The 22,247-nt window shown below is 45.6% G+C and overlaps 3 protein-coding genes and 1 non-coding gene across 9 annotated transcripts; 2 read left to right on the top strand and 2 right to left on the bottom strand.

The window, feature by feature from the left end:
* The first annotated feature begins 942 nt into the window (after window positions 1-942).
* ddx55 (DEAD (Asp-Glu-Ala-Asp) box polypeptide 55) lies at window positions 943-14,286 on the top strand. 2 transcript variants are annotated; one of them, XM_054757541.1, is made up of 14 exons: window positions 943-1,114; window positions 1,190-1,240; window positions 1,332-1,418; window positions 4,068-4,159; window positions 4,369-4,431; window positions 6,595-6,744; window positions 6,812-7,001; window positions 7,081-7,163; window positions 7,231-7,362; window positions 7,430-7,522; window positions 10,150-10,264; window positions 10,334-10,502; window positions 10,575-10,867; window positions 10,932-14,285. In XM_054757541.1, the coding sequence occupies exons 1-14, from the start codon at window positions 1,007-1,009 to the stop codon at window positions 11,055-11,057; spliced, it is 1,752 nt and encodes a 583-aa protein (XP_054613516.1). In that variant the 5' UTR covers window positions 943-1,006; the 3' UTR covers window positions 11,058-14,285. The 2 variants fall into 2 exon arrangements, with proteins under 2 accessions (XP_054613516.1, XP_054613515.1); XM_054757540.1 differs by having other exon boundaries at window positions 10,334-10,867; window positions 10,932-14,286.
* eif2b1 (eukaryotic translation initiation factor 2B, subunit 1 alpha) lies at window positions 8,389-14,783 on the bottom strand. Its single transcript, XM_054757542.1, has 9 exons — window positions 14,521-14,783; window positions 13,915-14,016; window positions 13,691-13,827; window positions 13,103-13,219; window positions 12,276-12,388; window positions 12,115-12,183; window positions 11,908-11,983; window positions 11,718-11,843; window positions 8,389-11,285 (listed from the first exon to the last, which is right to left on the bottom strand). Exons 1-9 carry the CDS (start codon window positions 14,531-14,533, stop codon window positions 11,130-11,132), a joined length of 909 nt encoding a protein of 302 aa, XP_054613517.1. The 5' UTR covers window positions 14,534-14,783; the 3' UTR covers window positions 8,389-11,129.
* Window positions 14,784-15,784: 1,001 nt separating this feature from the next.
* Window positions 15,785-15,856, bottom strand: trnae-cuc (transfer RNA glutamic acid (anticodon CUC)). The gene has a single exon. It is a non-coding gene; the product is annotated as a tRNA-Glu (tRNA).
* A 170-nt stretch (window positions 15,857-16,026) lies between these two features.
* Window positions 16,027-21,808, top strand: LOC129170447 (leukemia inhibitory factor receptor). Of its 5 annotated transcripts, XM_054758048.1 has the most exons (15): window positions 16,027-16,479; window positions 16,564-16,627; window positions 16,689-17,121; window positions 17,226-17,303; window positions 17,365-17,813; window positions 18,250-18,385; window positions 18,460-18,548; window positions 19,463-19,661; window positions 19,742-19,924; window positions 20,036-20,167; window positions 20,239-20,388; window positions 20,469-20,612; window positions 20,695-20,776; window positions 20,844-20,928; window positions 20,998-21,808. In XM_054758048.1, the coding sequence occupies exons 5-15, from the start codon at window positions 17,595-17,597 to the stop codon at window positions 21,400-21,402; spliced, it is 1,824 nt and encodes a 607-aa protein (XP_054614023.1). In that variant the 5' UTR covers window positions 16,027-16,479; window positions 16,564-16,627; window positions 16,689-17,121; window positions 17,226-17,303; window positions 17,365-17,594; the 3' UTR covers window positions 21,403-21,808. The 5 variants fall into 5 exon arrangements, with proteins under 5 accessions (XP_054614023.1, XP_054614020.1, XP_054614021.1 ...); XM_054758045.1 differs by having other exon boundaries at window positions 16,689-16,739; window positions 17,062-17,813; XM_054758046.1 differs by having other exon boundaries at window positions 16,689-17,303; window positions 17,371-17,813.
* Window positions 21,809-22,247: the final 439 nt, after the last annotated feature.

Genomic DNA, 22,247 nt, shown 5'->3' with positions numbered 1-22,247 from the left:
AACCACTAGACCACCGTGCGGCCCGGTGTTGAAGTCTCCCAGTAGAATTACATAGTCACCAGCTGGGGTGCTCTCCAGCACCCCTCTGATAGACTCAAAGAAGACTGGGCACTCTGAACTGCCGTTTGGCACGTACGCACAAACGACAGTCAGGACCCTTTCCCCAGCCCAAAGGCGTAGGGAAATTACCCTCTCGTTCACCGGGGATGACTCCAACACAGAGGCACCGGGGGGGGCTATTAATAAGCCCACACCCTGCCCTGCAGCAACTCCAGAGTACTGTAGAACAAGGTCCAGCCCCTCTCGAGTAGTTTGGTTCCAGAACTCAAACTGTGGGCCAAGGTGACTCCGACTGTCTAGTCGGAATGTCTCAACCTCTCACATGAGTTCGGGCTTCTTCCCCACCAGAGAAATGACATTCCATGTCCCAAGAACCAGATTTGGCCGCCGAAGACCGGTCTCCCAGGCACCCGCTCTCGACCGCCTCCCAAAGCACATTGCACCGGACCTATATGCTTGCCTCACAGGTGGTGGGTCTACAGGGGGGGAGATCCTGTTTGGCTTCTTCGGACTGGGCCCGGCCTGGCTCCAGGGTGAGGCCCCGTTATCCCACGTCCGGGCGAGGTACAGTCCCTACTCTTGTATTTCTTCATAGGGTCTTCTGTGCTACGTCCAAGCAGCGATTTTTATTGATTGATATTTTCAATTATGATATCAGGAAAAAAAAACTCACTGTGTCACATTTTTCTTGAATTACATACAAAACACTATGTTGTGTTATGTCTAAGCAGCGATTTTTATTCATTCATTCCCCATCGTTTTTCAACGAGGAATTGTTTAAAGATACGCTACTGTCTTAATTTCAGGTAAATTCGGTTAGGAAACAGTCCACATGTCTTCGTCGTTCCCACCCGGGGTGTAAACATCCGCGCACCGGAAGTGGCAGCATCGTGGAGGAGTTAGCTTTAGCATTGGCTAACAATTTGCGAGTGTTTGTTTTTCCATCATGGATAATACGACCGACTGGACGTGGGATAATTTAGCTGTTAAACTCAATGACAGAATCTTGGAGACGCTCCAGGAGCTTAAATTCACACACATGACACCTGTACAGGTAATTAAAAAGCCTTGAAAAGTCACCGTAAAGTTTGACTCTGGTGAACATACACATGGTTTGTTTTCCTTCCAGTCGGCATGCATTCCTCTATTCATGAGCAACAAAGATGTGGCTGCTGAGGCGGTCAGTGACTGTTTCAGAAATTAATAGTCATCAATAATTGATCCGTACACGTGTGTATATTTGTCATTTAGCGTATCGGTGTTGTCTGTAGGTGACTGGGAGTGGAAAGACGCTGGCATTCGTCATTCCTGTTCTGGAAGTTTTGCTCAGGAGAGAAGAGAAGCTAAAGAAGATGCAGGTAAAGACTAGGAAGGATGATGGACGTTAAAATCAAAGCGCTTATTAGTTTTATTTGTCTGATGAGTAATAATTTCTACTGTTATATTGTCAGAAATGTTGTTTGTTATCCCCATGGTGTCACAGTGAATATCAGATCGTCAAAGCAAGGCGAGTCAAGTTTCATTTCAATGGTAAATTGAGGGCAAAATCACCGGGCACTTTAAACCCAAAATAACAAAGCCCGGCTTCTCTAAATCCTACCTCCTTGGACATGGGTGGGCAAACTGGGCCCGCCAAACGTCTTAATCCGGCCCGCCTGGCATTTCCAATTTTTTTAAACCTTTACCATGGAAACTGTAGCTGGCAACATGACTTGCAGTGCTACTGTGGCACGCTTGAGTTGCCAAAATAGTCGCATGCAATGTGTAGCTTGTAGAGAAAAGCAATCCAAACAACACAACACGTCAACACATACGACGCACAGAGTAACCTAACTACTGCACCATGCGAGCATACAAACAAAAGCTACGTGCAATACCCATGCCTAAGAAACACTCATATATTCCCGCCGCTTCTGGTACTCTTTCTCTTTCTCCCAACATTTTGCTATGTTTGTCGCATTTTTGCTTGATTGCAAAATAGAAGTAAAGAAGAGTTAACATATTCTTGATAGCCAATGTTTTATAGTTTATAGTTGATATTGTTGCAGCTGAACTACCCAGCATGCCTTGTGGGCATTTGGAAATAACAGTTTTATATTACGTGTTATGTTTACGCTTTGTTGTTGATTTATGTGATGCGTTAACTTGCTGTGGGTGTGTTGTTTTCATGTCATTGCACCATGAGCAAGTATGCCGCTCTGCCACCTAGTGTGTGTATATATAGACGTGCCCTCCGGCAAATTTTTAACCCAATGTGGCCCGTGAGTCAAAGGGATCTTTGGGGTACTTAAATTAATTAATTAAATTAAAAGGAAGAGGTCCTAGGGGTCCTAGGACAGGGGTGTCCTAGGGGCTTGCCGCCCTCTCAGCCCCACCATTGCCATTGTTTTGAAAAGACACATTAATACGTGTTTTCCACTGCTGATGAACTTGCATTAGCACAGTTGAAGGTATGCTTGTAATTGGGTTGGTGATACGTTCCTTGGATTGTTTATGTCTCGTATCTTCACCTGATATACGTACGCAGTGGTTCTCCATTATTTTCTGTCAAGTCCCCACTGTGGGACAGAAATGTTTATGCCCCCCCCCATTCTATTGAGAAACTGCTGATATCCATTTGTTTATCTGTACATTGAGCATAGCGAAAGGTTTGTTATAAAGAACATTAATGATTATATTTTACTTTTTCTATATATATTTCAAAAAGAGAATAGACTTTTATTTTAGCGTCTGTTTTTGTGTAAAATTTGTTTAACTTTAGTGAACAACTTCATAAGCGTATTTAATCTCACTTTGTGGAAAATTCTATTATTGTGTTCTTCTGCCAGTGGTCCTCCCTTGCTTTATAGGCGACGACAGTGTTGCTTTTGGTGGTGATCATCTTTTTTAGCTCCTCATAAGGCGCCATAATAATTACTTGCCCATCTTGTGTAAAATACACTGCACGGCCTCGCTTGGTTTTAGCGCGGCGGTAGAATAATACGACATCAAACGCCCCTCCGTTATGTGAACATGAGCACAAAGCCGAGAACCGGACTTGACAAAGTTAGCTGATAACCACCGTTGCAGTGTCGTTGAACTTGGTTTGGGGATCTTGAGCACAGAGCCTGGCTTTGTTGAGGCAGTATACCCCGAAGAGGTTACACAGTTACTCAGATGGGAGAACATCATGGCGTGCACAAAAACATTTGACTTTTGGTCATTGAAAACGATGTGAGTTGGCTTTTGTTTATGTTTTTAAATCCAGTTTCAAGTTAAAGGAAATCACTGGGCCAGGCTTGGGTTGTCACAATAAAAGAACCACCTGCAACAGACGTAGTCCCAGGACTCAGTCATTTTATTTTGTGGGGAGGGGGTGGTGTTGACGTAGAGTCCCGGTAGATAAAATCCATTTTAAAAAGCTGAAATTGTGTAGTATTACATCGTAATTGACAGTATGAACACACGATCAAAGGCATCACTTCTATTTCTGTACAGTCATCCTCGTTTATCACGTTTAATTAGCTCCAGACCTGACTGCGATAAGTGAATTTCTGTGGAGTAGGGTTCAAATAACACCCCTATAGTCACTTTTAGACTCCTATTACCCAATACAGTAGACATAATAATAGAAAATCAGCCATCTTAGACATAAACAAGATAGACTCACACATTAGCACGGACCGATAGAGTCTCATCAGTCTAACGTTACTGACACCGAGTCACCAGTGTAGAATCCTGCCGCTGTTTGTGGTTAAGGAGAGACTCGCAATGCACTTCAGTCACTTTATTAACAAGCAGAGAACACATGCAGTGAACTTTCACACAGGAGCTGCTGTCGGCCACTCTCTGCACTACTAACCTGCTGCTAGCACTCGGCTACAGTCAACTGTAGATAGCTGGCGTCACACGCATCACATCCCAGGCTTTGCTCTTAAAAAAAAACAAAACAATAGAGTGACAGGGAGATGTTGGAACCGCGATGTAGTGAGGGATGACTGTATATGATATTCCTTGAACATCTACAGGTGGGGGCGCTGGTGATCACGCCCACACGTGAGCTGGCCATCCAGATCAGTGAAGTCATGCAACACTTCATCCAGAAGTTTCCACAGTTTACGTGAGTTGACAGTATGCAGCTTACACACACACACACACACACACACACACACACACACACACTCGCACATAAAGCCATGCCCCCGACCCCCACTCCCCGCTTCACCAAACGAGCCAATCGTTGCATCCAAATGTTAGCGCATGATGTAACGTTGCCGAGCAGACGACCGCTTCCTGTCTGGTGACGTTGCGTCTTTTGCGACTTTCCAGGCAGATGTTGATGATTGGTGGCAGCAACACCATGGAGGACGTGGAGAAGTTCAAGGAAAAAGGGTAAATAAAACTAATCCTGCACAGAGGAAGTCATGCACAGGTCACTCACACTGTACACACGGAGGACATGACATCCAGGAAATAAAATATCAAATAAAAGGCAAAGCACGATCACAATAAAAGACCACTACACTGCTTAGTTACTGTCACTTTCATAGGAGCAGATCCTTTATCATGCTCAAGGATGCTGTAGCGACCTGGCAGTTACAGTAAGTGTAGTTGTGTGATTTTCCGAATGTCTTCGAACGTGACGCGTCCGGACTCTGTGTGTGCGCGTGAGGTGGGTGACGGCTCTGTTTGCTGATGTTGTTTTGGCGTGCTTCCCCCGACGGCTGGTAGACGCTACAATATGATATTTATCCTTAATGATGGTGGCGGCAGTCCAGTGTCGAGGGCAGTGCGGCTGCGCATGAGCCGCACGTAAGCGTTAGCTTCCGCTGGAAGTAGTTTTCTAGTGGGTCTCGTGTTGACCTGACAGTAGGGGGTGTCCAAACGTTTTCCACCGAGGGCCGCATACTGAAAAATGTAAATATGCGGGGCCGCCTTTTACATTTTGTAAACCAAAAAGCGGAATCATTAGTTTCTCCTTAGATTACATTTTTTTTTGCTGTTTTTTTTTTTTTTAGAAATATTTTCTTTTTGTATTTTTTCAACAGAATCTTATGACTTTATTCTCATAATATTTTGACTTTATTGTCATAACATTATAATTTTTACCCCACTTAATTTCCCTAAAATTGCAACTTTAGTCTTTGTTTTGTTTCTCATATCATGACTTTTTTTCCTTTAATTTTTCAACTTTATGCTATTTTTTTCTTGTTAATGTTATAACTTTACATTCTTAATTGGTCGTCTTTATTCTTGTAAATTTACTGCTCTTTTTTTCCATTTTTTTTCTGGGTTTTTAAGCATTTTTCTTGTGTAATTTTATTTTATTTTTTTTTACTGCCGCCATCATAAAAGTCTAGAGCGGGTCGTCCAGTAACTGGAGGGTCTGCGGTTCCAATGCGGCTTCCTCCATCCCAGTCCCTGCTGACTTGGCGCCACGTGGTGTACATTACAGTATACATTGCGTACTGCATAGGATAAATCAAGTCAAGTACCGTCGTTCCTCGCAATATTGCGGTTCAATTATCGCTCCCTCGCGTTTTTTAAAGTTAATTAATAAATGATCGCTGTTTCGTGGTTGAATACGGCCTATTATTAGTTTAAAAAAATGCATATTTAAGCATATTGTACTTATTCTTGGCCTAGATAAAGCATTTGAAGCAGCTAAATGAACTAAAATACAAACACAAGGCCGAAGAAGCATTGTAACTGTGAATGCAGTACTGTATTCCACATTGGCCACTAGGTGTGCGCGCTCCGTGAGACAGGCGCTAGGGGACACATTGAATGTGACGCTGCTCAAGCAGGACCTTTATTTATGTCTCACATGGCTTATTTACTCTTAATATGTCTACTATAACGGGCAATACGAGTGTAAAGCCATTTAAAGGTGCAAGGAAGTATGCTGGAAGCACGCTGTCCGGGGAAAAAACTGCTAATGTGTGAGTCTGTTATCTCATTTACGTCTAATATGGCTTATTTTCTCTCATTATATCTACTGTATGGGGTAAGAGGACTCTAATGGCGACTACAGGGGTGTTATTTCATGTCCAGATGGCTCTAATAATGTTAAAAACAGTATTTAGAAGGTCATAAACAGGTTTCCTATGCTCTAGCTATGAAAATATTCCAGTTATTAATATTGAGTCCTACTTCGAGGAAAGTAGGACTTATCGCGGTCGGGTCTAGAACCGATTAACCGCCACCGAGGGATTACAGTAGTAAGAGTGTGAACAGGAAGCAATACTGCCACCTAGTGGCCTTAATAAGCATTGCATCATGTATACAGTAAGCGCAATTATGTTAGCATCTGCTTGCTAAAATGAATGTGTAATGTGTAGCATACCTTTCTCGTTCTATGGTTATCGTTACACTTTTCCTCTTTTCCACCACTGCTACCCTTCAGTGGTGACATCTCCAAAAAGTACGAGAAAGCCAAAGAAAAAGCTAAATGCTTGGTGAAAACAATGTTGTTATCTTTCCGTCAACTCGTGTCACTGACGATGAGAACCTGATGGTGCCCGGTGTGGTACATTGTGGTCGTCTGTGCCGCAGGGCCAACATCGTCATAGCGACACCCGGCCGTCTGGAGGACATGTTCCGCAGGAGGTCAGACGGTCTGGACCTGGCCAGCTCGGTCAAGAGCCTGGACGTTCTGGTTCTGGATGAAGCTGACAGACTCCTGGACATGGGCTTTGAGAACAGGTAGCGAGTGGAAGCGCGATGCGGACGAACTCGTCGACATGAACATGCTAACGTGCTCACGTTGCAGTTTGAACGCAATCCTGAGCGTCCTGCCCAAGCAGCGGCGTACGGGCTTGTTCTCGGCCACTCAGACGCAGGAGCTGGAGAAGCTGGTCCGGGCCGGGCTCAGGAACCCCGTACGCATCACGGTCAAGGAGAAGGGCGTGGCCGCCAGCAGCACCCAGAAGACGCCCTCCAGACTGTGCAACTACTACACAGTAAGTGGAGGGGGAGGGGCGTGGCCTGTCAGCCATGTCGGGACGCTCAGGAAGTCTTGTGATGCTGTGACGATGTCAGATCTGCCGCTCGGAGGACAAGTTCAACAACCTGGTGGCGTTCCTGAGGCAGCACAAACACGAGAAGCAGCTGGTCTTCTTCAGGTGAGCCGTCTCGCTTTCATCCATCGCCACGACACGGCGTTGAAACGAGTCGCTTCCTCTTCGTCAGCACGTGCGCCTGCGTGGAGTACTACGGCCGGGCTCTGGAGACGCTGGTCAAGAAGGTGCCGGTGCACTGCATCCACGGCAAGATGAAGCACAAACGCAACAAGATCTTCGCAGACTTCAGAGCCCTCAAAAGGTTTCCTTTCGCCACCGCGCGGTCGCCGTCTTGTGCGCCGTTTCATGGTCTGTATCCCCCCCCGCAGCGGTATCCTGGTGTGCACCGACGTCATGGCGAGAGGCATCGACATTCCAGACGTCAACTGGGTGCTGCAGTACGACCCCCCAAGCAGCGCCAGGTCAGTGGTTTCAAGACCTAACTATGCAACGCAGCACATCAGCTACAGCCTGGGGTCGCAAAGTGGGGTACGCCAATTCACATTGGGGGTACGTGAATACAGATGAAAAACAATGAGCGCCTAACAGTTACGAGCGCACCTGAACGCCCCATAGCACGGAGCGCACCTGAACGCCTCATAGCACGCAGCGCACCTGAACGCCTCATAGCATGCAACGCACCTGAACGCCTCATAGCACGGAACGCACCTGAACGCCTCATAGCACGGAGTGCACCTGAACGCCTCATAGCACGCAGCGCACCTGAACGCCTCATAGCACGCAGCGCACCGTCAGAGCAGAAAGAGGGAAGGAGTTCCTGGTTGCTGTGAGTTCTATGAACAAGAAAGTAAGTTTGTTGATTATGTTGCGTATTAAGATTGCTTCATCTTGAAGGTTGAACTTCTATTGATGTTCCAACCTGTCAATGTACGTGCGCGTCAGGATGACAGAGTGGACATTCCCCTGGAAATGAGGCTTTATCGCTACTTGTATGCGTTTTTGTACTTTGGATACGGCTTTATCATGTCTGGTCAACTTTCCCTTTCAATTTGGTAGCAAATGAATATGCAGATTGAAATCATAGCGATTGCAAATGGACAAAAGGGAAGCTGAAGGTCAAGCCATTCAAAGGGAAGGATCTCAACATGCGGCTGAAATAAAAGATATGCAGGACCAATACTTATGTACTTTATTCATCTCCAAGAGAAATTCACATCTTATCAGTTTATGTTATAGTATATAGTACTATACTATACTATAATATATATATATATATATATATATATATATATATATATATATATATATAGTGTACAGTTTTATCGCTCATGTCAAACTTTTACCAAAATCTGTAACACATTTTTGAACCAGAATGACTTCCTATAAAATTAATGAACAAATTAATCATGTTAAATATTTCAATTTAATGAAATGTAAAAATGGTTGGTAAAAATGTTTTTTAATGTGCAGCAGTAGGAGGTGCATGGCTTCAAATGTCTGAGGGCTACGCCACTGTAAAAAGTGGGAACCACTGAACTACAGTACAACTGTGCCCCCTAGTGGCTGTGAGCAGTAGAACAGGACGTTTTTTTTCTCTGCAGCGAAGCAAATCTGAGCACGTTTTGGTTTAGTTTATTTGAACATGAAGGTTACAATGGAATACATCTCATGAATCATTTTTTCACAGTTCCACATGTCCAAAAGGAGTAGGAAGAAGCAAAGCTTATTTAATCCTACCCCCCATCTATTCTACATCTAGTACAGTACATGTAGTTCACTTCCTGCATTCCCTGTCATGTTTTCTGTAATAGTCAGGATAATACATAATAGATAACGGTAAGACACCCCTCCCAAAGGAAAAAAAATAATAATACATTAATAATAGTAATACTACTACTACTAATAATAATAGATAAATAAATAAATGCTTATAATAAATATGAATAAAGAACAAAACTTTTTTTATAAACATTTTTTTATAAACAAAAAAAACGAACCTGACAGAACATCATTGTGATGATCAGGACTCTTCTGCCTTGTATTTAGCAAACACCAACTGCTTGTATTGTTTTTTGAATTTGCTCATCTCTGTACTTTGTTTGAGTTCCTTACTCAATCCATTCCATAGTTTAATTCCACACACGGAAATGCTGTGGGTTCATATTTCTCCTCTCTGATAGAGAAATACTTTATTAGGTTTTTGCAGATTTAAGGAAGCCAAATTAAAGACCTTTTTGCCGTCCCCTGAAACAACACAGTGATTGATGGTTCCGCCCGTTAAGCTAAAAGGCAAAGCACTAATGAAATCAAATTCTTTACACCGAAAGTATGGAAACGTTTCATGTTCTGTGGACTTAAGACATTTGAATGCTCGATTTAAGGCTTGTGTGTCATTTTTAAACATAACTAAGGCTGTGATTTTGACAGATGGGAGGTAATTACCTGCTGACACGGTGGTCGGTCTAGTAACAATCCAAGAGAGTTCATTTAGAGCAGGGGTGTTCAAACGTCTTCCACCAAAAATGAAAGAGGACAGGGGGCCTCGTTGATATTTTGCATTTTGTAAGCCAACCTGTGTAGATCTATTTAAAGAAAAAACACCTTTGTGTTACACTTGACTTTTTTTTCCAGTGCTCGGTTTTCCATTTTTGCTGTTGTTTTCCATTTTTTTTATTATTTCAATTTTTTACTTTATTCCCATAATATTGACTTCATTAACGTAATTGCAACTTTATTCATTGTTTCTTTCCCCCCATAGCTTTACAACGTTATACTTTTTATATGTTATACGTTTTTTGTTGTAATGTTACAATTTTTTAAAATGTTATGACTTTAATTCTAATATTTCAACTTTATTCTGTAAAGTTACTGCTGTTTTTCTATTTTTGTCTTTTTAGTTTTCTTGTTTAATTGTACTTTTAAAATGTGCAGAGAGCCAATAAAAATCAGCCACGGGCCCCAAACGGCCACCGGGCGACACTTTGGACACCCCTGGTTTAGACTGAATGAAGTCGACATGTCTGTTGACACCATGAAAGATGCTAATTTAGCATGTTAGCTTCATCGCCGCATCTCCATTGTCTCCCAGCGCGTTCGTCCACCGATGCGGACGCACGGCGAGGATTGGTAACCGAGGCAACGCTCTGGTGTTCCTGCTGCCCATGGAGGAGTCGTACGTCAACTTCCTGTCCATCAACCAGAAAGTGAGTAGCAAGAGTCCTATTGGTTTTGAATGAAGGTAGAGGGAAGCTTATCTTGCGTCGTGTGGTCAGTGTCCGCTGCAGAAGATGTCGCCCGTCAGCGACGTGGTGGACGTGCTGCCCAAAGTGAAGGCCATGGCGTTGGCGGATCGCGCCCTGTTTGACAAGAGCATGAGGGCCTTCGTGTCGTACGTGCAGGCGTACGGCAAGCACGAGTGCAGCCTCATCTTCAGGGTGAAAGGTGAAACACCGCATGTTCTGCACCATGGCAGTCGAAACGGGACACCTGAAGGTTCTGCTCCGTTTTTCCTAGATCTGGACTTTGCCTCGGTGGCTCGCGGCTTCGCTCTCCTCCGCCTGCCAAAGATGCCGGAGCTCCGCGGGAAAACCTTCCCCGACTTCCAGGAGGTGGCGGTGGACACGGAGACCATCCGCTACAAGGACAAGCACAGGGAGAGACAGCGGCAGAAGATGCTTGTGGAGCTCAAGGAGAAGCGAGAGACGATGGAGCCCAAGAAGAAGCCTCAGAGGAACCAAGCCTGGTCCAAGCAGAAAGCCAAGAAGGAGCGCAGGAAGAAGAATGCTGCCAAAAGGAAGCATGAGCAGGTACCGCCCCATCAAACCCAACAAGCACAACAAACATCTTCAACGCGTTGCTTCTTGTCCTCAGTGCTCCGATGTGGACGAGGACGACGTGCAGGAGCTTCTCAACGACACTCGCCTCCTGAAGAGGCTGAAGAAGGGTCAAATCTGCGAGGAGGACTTTGAGAAGGCGATCACGCGAGGACGCGACTGAGCGGGATCATGAAAAGTCTCACGCCTCTTTTCCATCTTTCAACGTTTAATGAGCCCGCCGTCAGTCACACGTTTATAAATAAAGCTTGATGAGCTCATCGCTGACGGCCGACGGCGTGAGGACGCCCAGGTCGGTGAAGAGGAGGGTGATGAGGGAGGGGGGCGTGTAGTCCACCAGCGGGTGTTCCTCGGACAGGTTGGGAAGTTGCTTCAACGTGTCCGCTTTGTACTGTCGAGGAGGATACAAGACGTCATGTGACCCGTGTACGCTTGGCTGAGCTAGCATCAGTGTTTCCCACAGGACTGCAATCTATTCGTGGCAGAGGCTAACTGATGCCATTGTCTAATTTGCATATTTTTTTGTGCAAAAAACATGAAAAACAAAACAAATGTTTGGATATACGAATTGCTTCTTTTTGCTATTCGCTTTTTTTTGTTGAAAAAAACAAATCTCAAGGGGTCGGAATACCCGCTAAGGTTGGCAACACTGATCCGTCCTCCTACGTCATCTTATTCTCTAGCCGGCCATGTGCGTACGAGTTGGAACGACAAGCTACATTCTCATCCTGTCCCGTTATGTGCTTATGAGCGAGGGTGAACAGGCAGCGCCAAATTATTTGTGGGAAACACTGAGCATGCTCGCGTTGGAGCGGCGTCCCACCTTGAACTTATCGGGCACGTCCTGTTGGTTGAGCGGGTAGAGTCGCACAAACTTGAAGCTCTCGGCCACCACGTAGAAAGGTTTGTTGTGAGCTTTGGCGCACACCGCCGTCTGGTAGGTGCCGATCTGTGCAAGCGACAAAAGACAAGCGTGGGCTCGCGCGACGCGAGGGCCGCTTCCTGAAACACACCTTGTTGATGATCCCGCCGCTCTCCACCACGCCCTCGGCACCCACGATGACTTGATCCACCTTCTCCAGGATGTAGCTGACACACGACCGTGAAATATAGCATAACAGCAATAAAGTACACCCTGAAGGTGCTTTGCTGTCTTCTCATTCAATCGAGTCGAACCTCTCATTGATTAATATTTGTCCCAATACTTATGCCACTCTTACCCGACAGCTGCATCCAGGACGACCGTCGCGGGAACGTTGAGCTTCCTCAGGTCTTCTGCCATCTGTCGCCTTGACGACAGTCAAGTACAAACATGAGATGTTTAAAAAAAAAAAAAAAAAAAAAAAACAGAAAAACTGCGATGCACTCGAGCCGCACTCACCCGGCGCCGTCGGGCTGCGACTCTGTGACGAAGACGGAGAAGCGCTTGTTCTCGCTTGCCGCCTTTTGCAGCACGCGGAGGACCACCCTGGAGTAGGAATGCGTCAGGATCTTCTGTTGGAATGATGACAGTCAGCAGGGGGCAGTAGAGGCACTCTTCACTAACGTAACCCCTCCTTTATCACGACACTTGGGTCCACACCTGACCTTGCTAAGGCAATTTCCACAAGGGTTGCTTATTTCTAAATGTAATATTTTCGTACTCAGAGCACAGAAAACCGAGTTAGTTTACGACCTAAATACAGTTTGGACGTTATTAGAGGCCTCTAGACATGCAGTATCACCCCTACAGTCACCTTTACACTCCTAATACCCAATATAGCGAGAATATAAGAATCACACTTGCATGCGTTGCTGTGAATGCGCTACGGTGGCGCAGGCAGGAAGTGACGTCGGGCGTTCAGCATTGAGTTTTAGCTTGGCGTGGGCTATGGCCGCAACAGTAGCCCCATGTTAGGGATTATTGCGCCTGTTGCGAGATCATTCAAACCTGCGTAAAAGCCTGTTGCTCCAGCGAGCAGGTCTGGTGCTTGTGTGTCTCGCCAAACGTTACAGTAACATTACTGATTAGTGACCAGTGGGGAATACCACATTTTGCTTCACTGCAAAAAAAAAAAGAAAAAAAAAGTGCTTAAATATGCATATTTTTTGACAAACGATAGGCCGTACTTAACCACAAAACAGACGGATTTATCAATATATTTTGGAAAAACCGTGGAATTCAAAGAGTGAAGTAGCGAGGGATTACGGTATGACATAAAAACTTACTGCGCCGTCTTTGATGAAGGTGTGACACAGCTTGGCTACTTTGCTTCTGGACATGGAGATCTTCTCTAAGAACAGCTCGCCTCGCTCCTCCATCACCTTCTTGCAGCGGGACAGATCCTGGTGGACGAACATGAGACGCTCTGTTGCTACGCCGATGAAACAGCCTCATCATTTTCATCTGTGGAGATTCGGAAACGAATACTTCTGCGAACATGTCCCCTAAGTCCCACCTCTGCTCTGCTTGGTTGGCATTTACCAAACTCAAATGTGCACACAACAAAGCAGGACAACAGACGTCACATGACGTTAACATGTTGTCATGGTGGTTGTCGCTAGGCGGAATTCCAGGCCTCATTCACAGCTGCGTCTTATAGGCCAATTAAATATGGTGGAACGTGTCAGCCACGCCCTTTAGGCGGGTTGAATGACAGGAAGTCAGACGGTAGCCCAAAAGCTACACTATGGGACAAGATCATTTATAGGATGTGGACTCATTTAGCTTTTGAATAACCACAGTTATCACAAAATAAAATCAATATTGTAAAGGAAACAGCGCAGTTAGTGTGTGGAATGTCTGCGTGCGTCCACCTGGTGCTCCAGCGACGTGAGGCTGATGAAGCGCAGGAAGAGTTCGCCGCCGGACGACACGGCCACCGACGAGTCCACGCCGGTCAGGCGGTCCGTGGCCCACGTCAGACTCTCTCTTAGGCCCAGCAGGGTCTCACCTGAACAGGAAGTCAGCTCGGCATCAGACCAATCAGAACGAGACACAATGGCGTCTACACGCGAGTGGGCGCTGACGTCACTGACACCTTGGTCTCTCTTGAGGAACTCCAGCAGGGTGCGGATGGCAGCCACGGCGGACGCCACGTCTGGATCTTTCCTCATCTGAGCCCGGAAGTTCTCCACCAGCTCTGACAGCACAGACCACCTTCAGTTTGTTCTCAATCCTCAACTTTGGCAATGTTCACATCCAACACTTCTATTCAACTGTGAATTTGACAACTGAAAGTATTTTATCTGCTTTCTTCATCATTTATTGTTTTTTTGTTTCATGGAATGATTGACGGGAATTTTATAGAATGATTTTATATATTTATGGAATGATTTTACCCTTCTTTTCTGTAAAGCACTTTGAATTACCTTGTGTATGAATTGTGTTCTATAAATAAACTTGCCTTGCCTATTTGACATGAATAACTTGCATACAGCGACATGGTGTCAAATAAACGTACTGATGACAACTGTGACTGTTTAAAAAAATTGCTTGAATGTGAGATTTTCCCCACTTAGCTGACAGTTGTTACATTAAAATACAGTCATTCAGGCAGATAAGCATTACTGTAAAAGTCTTTACACATAGAGTTAGTAGACATAGATATGTGATTTGAATAATATGCAATGATGTTCAATCTTACCTTCTTCATTCATGCTGACAGGAGACACTTTTCAGGGCAAAAGCGAGAAAAGGATAAGGAAGGATAAGATAGTTGTAAATGATATGGAGTCACTCCGCCTTCTCGCTAACTCTTCTAAAAATATTATTATCGATTCACAGTAAACGGTTTAACTGTTACCTCCTAGTTAAACATAAAAACTATACAAATGCGGTACGAAAAGTTGAGGTTAGCTACGCTGCGTGCGTGTTGACAGTCGCAGAAAGATGTCGTCATCAGGCAGTCTTCCTCGGAGGATGGTAAAGACGCTACAGTAGCGACATCTGGTGGACACAGGACCACAGCGCCGCTCTGGGCAAAAGTATATTGCACCCATCCATAGTGGTGTAGGACAGTTGGAAATGAATGGGAACCATTTCCCCGTGCATTCCTCCATAGAAATACGTTGGTCTACATAAATTATACAGTATACTGTATACAAAAAGGAAAAATTGAAAAAACAAAAAGCAGCGGAAGACTTTCTGGATTTATAAACTAAATGCCACAGAACCCCCTGCATTCATGAAGATTCCGATTTCACTGAGTTGTGTGCGATATGACATCACAGCGCCACCCCTGGACAAAAGTAGATTACATCCGTAGTGGTTTAGCGCTACCATTGGAAGTGAATGGGAAACTGTTTCCGGCTGTTTCGCTAAACAGCACTACACTTTGCTTTATCGCTCTCTTTCTGGGTGTGGATTTGTCTTGTTATTAGTTTTTATAGCGTACTTAAAGGCACCACCATCAATTACTTACTTGTTACTGTACTCGACAGTACTTACTATGTAGTATTTACTCACCACGTATCGACACACTGTGTATTTTTACACATTCGTCAAGTGAAAGATGTGTTTATGATAGTGTTTAGGACAGGGGTCTCCAACGTTTTTCCTTGTGAGAGCTACTTTTACAAAATTAAAATGGCCAAGAGCTACTAATTTTTGTAACATTTATTTTCAGAGCTTATCTTAAACCCAAACAAAGCGAATATGCTTGTTTTACCAGAACATGAACAAAATGCTGGTGTCCACAACTCACATTTTGTATTTCAGAATGCAGTTCTTTCATTATTAACTGAAAACCTGAATGAAAAGCAGGCTTGCGGGTACCTCATGTGGTCCTGGGGGGCTACCTGGTGCCCGCGGGCACCACGTTGGTGACCCCTGGTTTAGGAAACAAATGCACAATTAATAAAATTTAATATTCATCCAACATGAATCTAGTTAAGTACTAAAAATCTTAGTTCCCTGACCGGGAATCGAACCCGGGCCGCGGCGGTGAGAGCGCCGAATCCTAACCACTAGACCACCAGGGACTGTGCCCCCTTAGAAGAAATATAACTTAGTAACTTTATGATTAAGTCTCGTCTAAGTAACCGTGTATATTTTTAGACTTTTAGATTTTTAACTTAAAAACTTTATCTTTAACTTAAAAATTGTTTATTTTGCATGTAATTAAAAGTTACGCGTATTTAAGTTAATGTATTTTAGTTAATGTTAATGTATTCAAGTTACGTGTATGTAAAAGGGACATACGTACATAGTGTGTAAAAGTTCCATGTATTGGCTCGTACGTGCCACCTTAAAAAAAAAAGTGATGTTTATTCTGCTCAGAGAGGAAATGTTGTGTTTGGTGAGAATCTTGATAAAGTTGTGAGAGGAACCCACATGTTCTTCCACTTGACAACTTGTTTGATTGTCGTCAAGATTAGGTTTTTCCCCGTAAAGATTGACACATTCTTTTAAACGCCACCCCATTACAAGCAAAGATGTGAAGGTGATCTGTGTGACATTTTTAAAAAATGACTAAGTTGAAGTCAGCCGAGTGTGAAGGACTTCCTGCGTGAGTGAGGAGCTTTGTCCGTAACTCAACTTCATCAGAACGCCACAGCGAGGACATCCATGTGGTCTTTCTAAACGTCCTTCATTACGTCGCATGGTGAGCGAGTTTGGGGGAAGAGGAATGAACAAGTTCAAATGTGTGTCCGCACCCTTTTGACCCCAAGCTGCTTCTTCTTTTTAGCCCTCCATCTTAATCATCATGTTTGGACCTCAGCGTCTTCTTCTTCTTCTTCTCGTCTTCATTGGTGAGTCCCGTGTCTTTCTCAAGTACAACATTTCACATCAGCGCTTTGTTTTTTGTCTCAGGTGGGATGGTGGATCACAGTGTGGTGTTCTCGCTGGGCGGGACCACCTCAGGTAGGGTTTCACCTTCACGTCTTGGTCCTCCTCCATCCTTTAGTGGACCTTTGGGTCCTCCAAAACCAAGTCAGAGTGATTAGTCCGCTTGAAACAGGAAGAGTCTGGAAAGAAGCTCTCCTGTGACTTTATCTGACGACTTTGTCCTGTTATGCTGTATGATGGCGTCCTGTTACGTTGTATGACACCCTGTTACGTTGTTTGATGCTGACGTCCTGGTATGTTGGTTGTACGATGACGACGTCCCCCTACCTTGTACGTGGTATGATGACACGCTGTTATGTTTGTTTTATGATGACGATGATGTCCGGTTATGTTCCAGTGAAATGCACGGAACACAACGTCTCGGCCAAGTATCAACACTGCCAAGTGTCGTCTCCAGGTAACGAGTCATCGCAGTCAACGGGACACGACCCAGCAGAAAAGTCCAGCAGGTGTTTTTGTAACAGGTGGCGTCTCTGACTTGGAATGTTTTGGCAAGCACAGTCAGTTGCCAGAAATAAAGACGTGCACGTGGAGGGCAGGAGCGTCCTCGTCCAACTTCACGCTGGTCACCAAGCAGAGGTCAGTTGGTGTGTCTGTCACCTTTATGGCAACAAAGTGGTGAGTCATGCTAAAGGTCAAGTTTCAGAAGCTACTGTCGGGTCTACCCGGACATCAGGGACACGTCCATCGAGGTCAAAGTCTTAAAAAACTTCGAGATGACCGCCCAGGTTCTGGAGCTGGTCGGCTCCAAATGCAGCAAAGACGTCTTCACGGCGCACCCTAGAAGCCTGTGTGAGTCTGAACGACAATCGTCTCTTTCAGTGACCTCCGCCAGGCACCCTGTTCACAGTTAGCACACTAGCTAGCAGCATGACACAACAAACTACACCGCACTGCTTGCTAGCACCGACGCCACTGATGGCCTCTTCCGTCCACCTTCTAGTGCGCTGCGGTCCGCCGCGTAACATGACCTTCAGGCGCCACTTGGGGAGCGTGCATGCGCAAGTGGGCTGGCCGCAGGAAGACGTCAAGGTCATCACGTCGTTCTGCGTGCGACACAAAGCAGCCGGCGGCCGACAGTGGAAGGAGGTCGCTAGCAAAGCTAACACAATTTAGTAGGAAATGATACAAAAACGTTAATGACAAAGTCAATTTACACATTTTAAAACATTTGAATAAAGAAATAACAAATAAAATAATTCATTTAAATAGAATAAATCCAATAAAAACAATTACTGTTCTTGTTGTACTAAATCCTACTAAATTGTGTGCAGTAAAGACCATTCTTGACATTTTTTGGTATTTAACTGAAATAATTTTATTTTTTCCTTTCTTTTCTAAATCCTCCTGAGGCCTTAACGGTTCTCTAAACTTCGTTTTTTTTTTCTCTGCTGTGGTAAATCAGCTTCCTCTTTGAAGCGTTATCATCTCATCGCTAACGTAGCATGACGTCTTAAAGCAACACACGCCACACGAAGGTGTCAGGAAACAAATATCCGCACACACGTGCATTTCTGTGTTTCAGGCGTGTTGCGGGAGTGCTTCTGAGTGTCAGGTGTCCAACGTGGACATGTCTGAGGCGCACCAGGTTCAGGTCCGATGCCAGACAAACTACAAGTGTCCCCAGTGTCCATGGAGTGACGTCTCCACGCTAGCAGCAGGTCCACTTCCTCCCGCCGTCCCTTCTTTCGTGTCCGTGGCGTACAAACATCTTTAAAAGTTCTTTGTCCTTCAGAACTGACCAGCCCGCCTGTCTGGGTCCGTGTGGCCGAAGAACAGATGGCCAACGTGACAGGACAGAGGACGGTCTCGCTGGCGTGGACGGTACTTGCCTTTGTGTCTCCGTCACACCAGACACCTTTACAGAGTTTTTTTCAAAATATACTTCCATTTGCTTACACTTCTATCTCCTCTTTTTCCCATTTTACACGTTTTAAGGACCGGCTCAGTGCTTTTTAAGATGGCAGTGCCGTCCGCAGGCACAAAGCTGATCAGTTCATCCGTAAAAACATCAACAAGATTGAAGTTTGAAAAAAAAACATTTCATTTTCCAACTTTTTTTTCACCAATTACAACTTTTCCCCTAACCGAAAATGCCAACAATGTTTTGTTTGTTTCTCATATTACATTTTTTTTTTAAATAAATGTGTATTTTTGCTTGACTACTTTAACTCTGTGCTGCTAAAATGACATCATTCCCCCCCCCCCCTCCCCCCCATAATGTTTTGGCTTTATCCTCGCAACGTTACAGTTTCCCCCCCCAACAATTTCAACGTTCTTCTTGTCGATGTTCTTCTTGTAATTATGCTTTTATTCCCATTATTATTTTGACTTTATTCTCCTAACATTATAACCTTTTTCTGCAAACTCATTTTCCAAAAATTACAAGTTGTTTTTTCTCATATTATGACTTAAAAAGAAAAATCTTTAAAATGCCAACTTTATGCTACTAAAATGCCATTATTTTTCCTATAAACTTTTCTTGCTAGATTAGAACAGTATCCTCTTCATATTTTGGTTTTATTTTTGTAAAATGACTGCAGATTTTTTTAAATTTTTGCTGTCTTTTTCATATTCCTTGCGAAATTATATTTTTAGAATGTGCCGCGGGGGCGATAAAAACAAAACAAAACAAAAAAAACAGCCAGGGGTGCCCTTTGGACACCCACGTTCTAGACCATGAGGAGCTGCCCGTCTTCCCTTTATGTCCCTAATAAAATGAACTGTGCTGTCGTCAGCTTCCCGGCGCTGTCGTGCCACAGAGTTACCGTGTGAGCGTGGCCAAGGCATCGGGGGAGACGTGGGATCACATGACCAGGGCGCATCCTCACGTCACGCTGGTCCTCTCCTCGTCGTCCTTCCACGTAAACGTCAGCGCCTTCAACAACGCCAGCGAGTCGCCCGCCGCCCGCATCACGGTGGCGCCCCGAGCCACCGGTCAGTGGCGGTGACGTCTCACTCGGATTATTATTAACGCTTCACTGTAAAGAGTTTTTTTTGCTGTTTTTGGAGGTCAGGAGGAGACGGGACGCTGAACGTCAGCGTCCACAGCGATACGTCCTTCACCATCTTCTGGAAGGATGACCTGGTCAGCTCGAGCGAGTGCTTCTGCGTGGAGTGGAGCTCCGAGGGACGCCCGGTGGCTTACAAGTCCTTCTATGAGGACACCAACGCCTTCTGGACTGTGTCCAAGATCGCGGGTTTGTCTCACGTTACTCGGCCCGCTTCTTCAAGCGAATCTAGCGTGGACGTCTTGGTGGCAAACCTTTGGAAGATGATGACCTGACCATCGCGTCCGCGTGTGCTTGCAGAGCGTCTGGAGGCGTACAGAAGATACCACGTGTGGCTGCACGTGCGCGCACAGAAGGCGCCGTGCAACCTGAAGCGCGTCAACAACAGCGAGGTCACCTACGCCAGCACTCCCTTCTACTTCCTGGAAGGATGTGAGTGTCCTTTTTCTCCTCACGAGCGTCCTTTTTCACTGTGTCTAAGTGGCCTTGCTAACTCTTTGAAGCTCCGCTGAGCGCGCCCGCCAACGTCAGCGTGGCCAACGTGACGCAGACCTCCGTGGCGCTGCGCTGGGTGTCCATCCCGCAGGAGGACCTCAGAGGCTTCCTGCTGGGCTACGTGATCCACTACGCTGAGAACCAGCAGCAGGAGACAAGTAAGACTGTGTCAGTGCACTTCAATAAGTATACTTACTGAGTGTGTGAATTGTGACGGTGTAGTGCTGTCCCCTCGCAGACGTCAGCGTGCCCGCGCACGTCCACAGCTACACACTGGAGGGTCTTCAAAGCGGGACGGTGTATGAGGTCCAGGTCTCAGGAGTCACCCGAGCCGGAGCGGGAGTCCGAAGCGCCACCAGAGTCGTCAGGACGCTTGAGCGAGGTCACTCGTCCACCACGACGTTGAAGCACAGGTGATGTTGTTGGGTTTTTTTTTTACTCTTTTTCTTCTTCTCCTCAAAAAGGTTCTTTCAGCCTGACGGTGGTCTTCATCGCGTCTGGTCTCACAGCCGTGGTCCTCACAGTTGCTTTCTTCCTCATGAAAAGGTAAAAGGCAGCAGTGTCCCCCCCTCATGTCCTAGAACGTGTTAACATCTACTTCCTGTCCACAAAGCAAAGCCAAAGTCGTCTTCTGGCCAAACATCCCCAGTCCTGAGAAGAGCATCGTCATCCAGAAGCTAAACGTCCCCTCAGAGATGGTAAGCGTCCGTTTCCAGCGTGACAAAAACGCTGCGTTTTGCATCAAAAGTTGTCTTCTTGTGTCTCAGCTTGTCCTTGAGACGATGGACGCTCTCAAGGCAGAAGAATTCGAGACCTTAAGGCCGCTGATCGTGGAGTTTCGAGCCGTGGCCCCCGTCAGCGCCTCCGCCGCGCTGCCTCCTGCTGACCAGCAAATAGCCGACCTCCGGCGTCTTCCTGCTGCCGCCTCTGGCGTGTACACAAGCATGGACACCATGCAACAGCTGATGATGGCGATGCACGGGACGCCAGCCAACGCCAGCACACACGGTCGCGTCACGGGAAGCGTGCAGGAAGCCGTGGCGGTGAAACCGGGAATGGACTATGTGACCCAGTTCTTATGCACTATGACTGCCGCCCATGAGAGGGCGCCAACGTGCAGTCGTCCCTCGCTACACTGCGGTTCGAACATCGCTCCCTCAGTCTGTGACTAAAATGTATGAATAAATGTGAATACGGCCTATTAGGAAGAAAAAAAAGAAAATGCTGTTTTAAGCAAACTGAACTAATTCTTAGCATTTTCAAGCATAAAAATGGCTCAATGAACTAAAATACAAATCAAGGCAAAAAGCATTTGAATTGTGAATGTACTCTATTCTACATTGGCCACTAGGTGGCAGTAACTGTTCGGTGAGACAGGCACTAGACTTGTCGCCAAGGTTTTCCAGGGAACACATTTACTGTGACGCTGCTTGAGCGGGAGCTTTACGTCTTAATGGCTTTGTCACTGCTCAATACGTACCCAGAACGCAATCGTCCCGCGCGTGCGCGAAAACGACGTCACTTCCTCCTTTAGCTAATTTTCACGACAGCGCTTCTGCGTTTCACACATGCGTAGAACCCAGTTGAACCGATTGCGTTCCAGGTCCGTGTTGCGCAGTGACAGGCTTATTTACTCTTATTAAATACATTATAACGGACCGTTTGTGAATGTAGCGTGTCATTCCGACTCCGTACAGTAGAGGGCATCGTAACTGTGCTTCTTAACACATCGGGGGCCTCATCTGTAAAAATGTGTGTGGAAATCTGGCTAAAGGTTTGCTCCTCCTGTGCCAAACTGTCCAAAGAAAAGCGAGAAAAGGACATATAAGCTCTGTTTCTGGCTGGTGAGGCAGCCGGGGCCTTACTTATAAAGCCTGCATACGCCCAATATGGGGCCGAAAAGTTCCGTATGCCGTTTTCCACGGCAAGTACGGTACCTATAAAAACATAACTTTTTGTGAGAATGCGCGCATCGCTACGCCACCTTTGCAGCTGGCGTACGCACTTTATGGAGACG

Source organism: Dunckerocampus dactyliophorus, chromosome 17 (genome assembly GCF_027744805.1).
Source record: "Dunckerocampus dactyliophorus isolate RoL2022-P2 chromosome 17, RoL_Ddac_1.1, whole genome shotgun sequence".
In the NCBI taxonomy this organism is placed as follows: Eukaryota; Metazoa; Chordata; class Actinopteri; order Syngnathiformes; family Syngnathidae; genus Dunckerocampus; species Dunckerocampus dactyliophorus.
The sequence above is the reverse complement of the archived record's forward strand: the minus strand, read 5'-3'. Positions and strand labels throughout refer to the sequence as shown.

What these genes read in the sequence shown, in the direction of transcription:
- ddx55 (XM_054757540.1), top strand. Translation starts at nt 1,007, where the DNA reads ATGGATAATACGACCGACTGGACGTGGGATAATTTAGCTGTTAAACTC. An exon ending in GACTGTGCAACTACTACACA is followed by an intron (nt 7,002 to 7,080) that starts GTAAGTGGAGGG and finishes TGACGATGTCAG; the next exon opens with ATCTGCCGCTCGGAGGACAA. An exon ending in TCCTGTCCATCAACCAGAAA is followed by an intron (nt 10,265 to 10,333) that starts GTGAGTAGCAAG and finishes TCGTGTGGTCAG; the next exon opens with TGTCCGCTGCAGAAGATGTC.
- eif2b1 (XM_054757542.1), bottom strand. An exon ending in CCTTCATCAAAGACGGCGCA is followed by an intron (nt 12,389 to 13,102) that starts GTAAGTTTTTAT and finishes TCATTCCAACAG; the next exon opens with AAGATCCTGACGCATTCCTA. An exon ending in ACGTGCCCGATAAGTTCAAG is followed by an intron (nt 11,286 to 11,717) that starts GTGGGACGCCGC and finishes CCTCCTCGACAG; the next exon opens with TACAAAGCGGACACGTTGAA.
- LOC129170447 (XM_054758045.1), top strand. Translation starts at nt 17,595, where the DNA reads ATGACACAACAAACTACACCGCACTGCTTGCTAGCACCGACGCCACTG. An exon ending in CGTCTCCACGCTAGCAGCAG is followed by an intron (nt 18,386 to 18,459) that starts GTCCACTTCCTC and finishes TTTGTCCTTCAG; the next exon opens with AACTGACCAGCCCGCCTGTC. An exon ending in CTTCTACTTCCTGGAAGGAT is followed by an intron (nt 20,168 to 20,238) that starts GTGAGTGTCCTT and finishes AACTCTTTGAAG; the next exon opens with CTCCGCTGAGCGCGCCCGCC.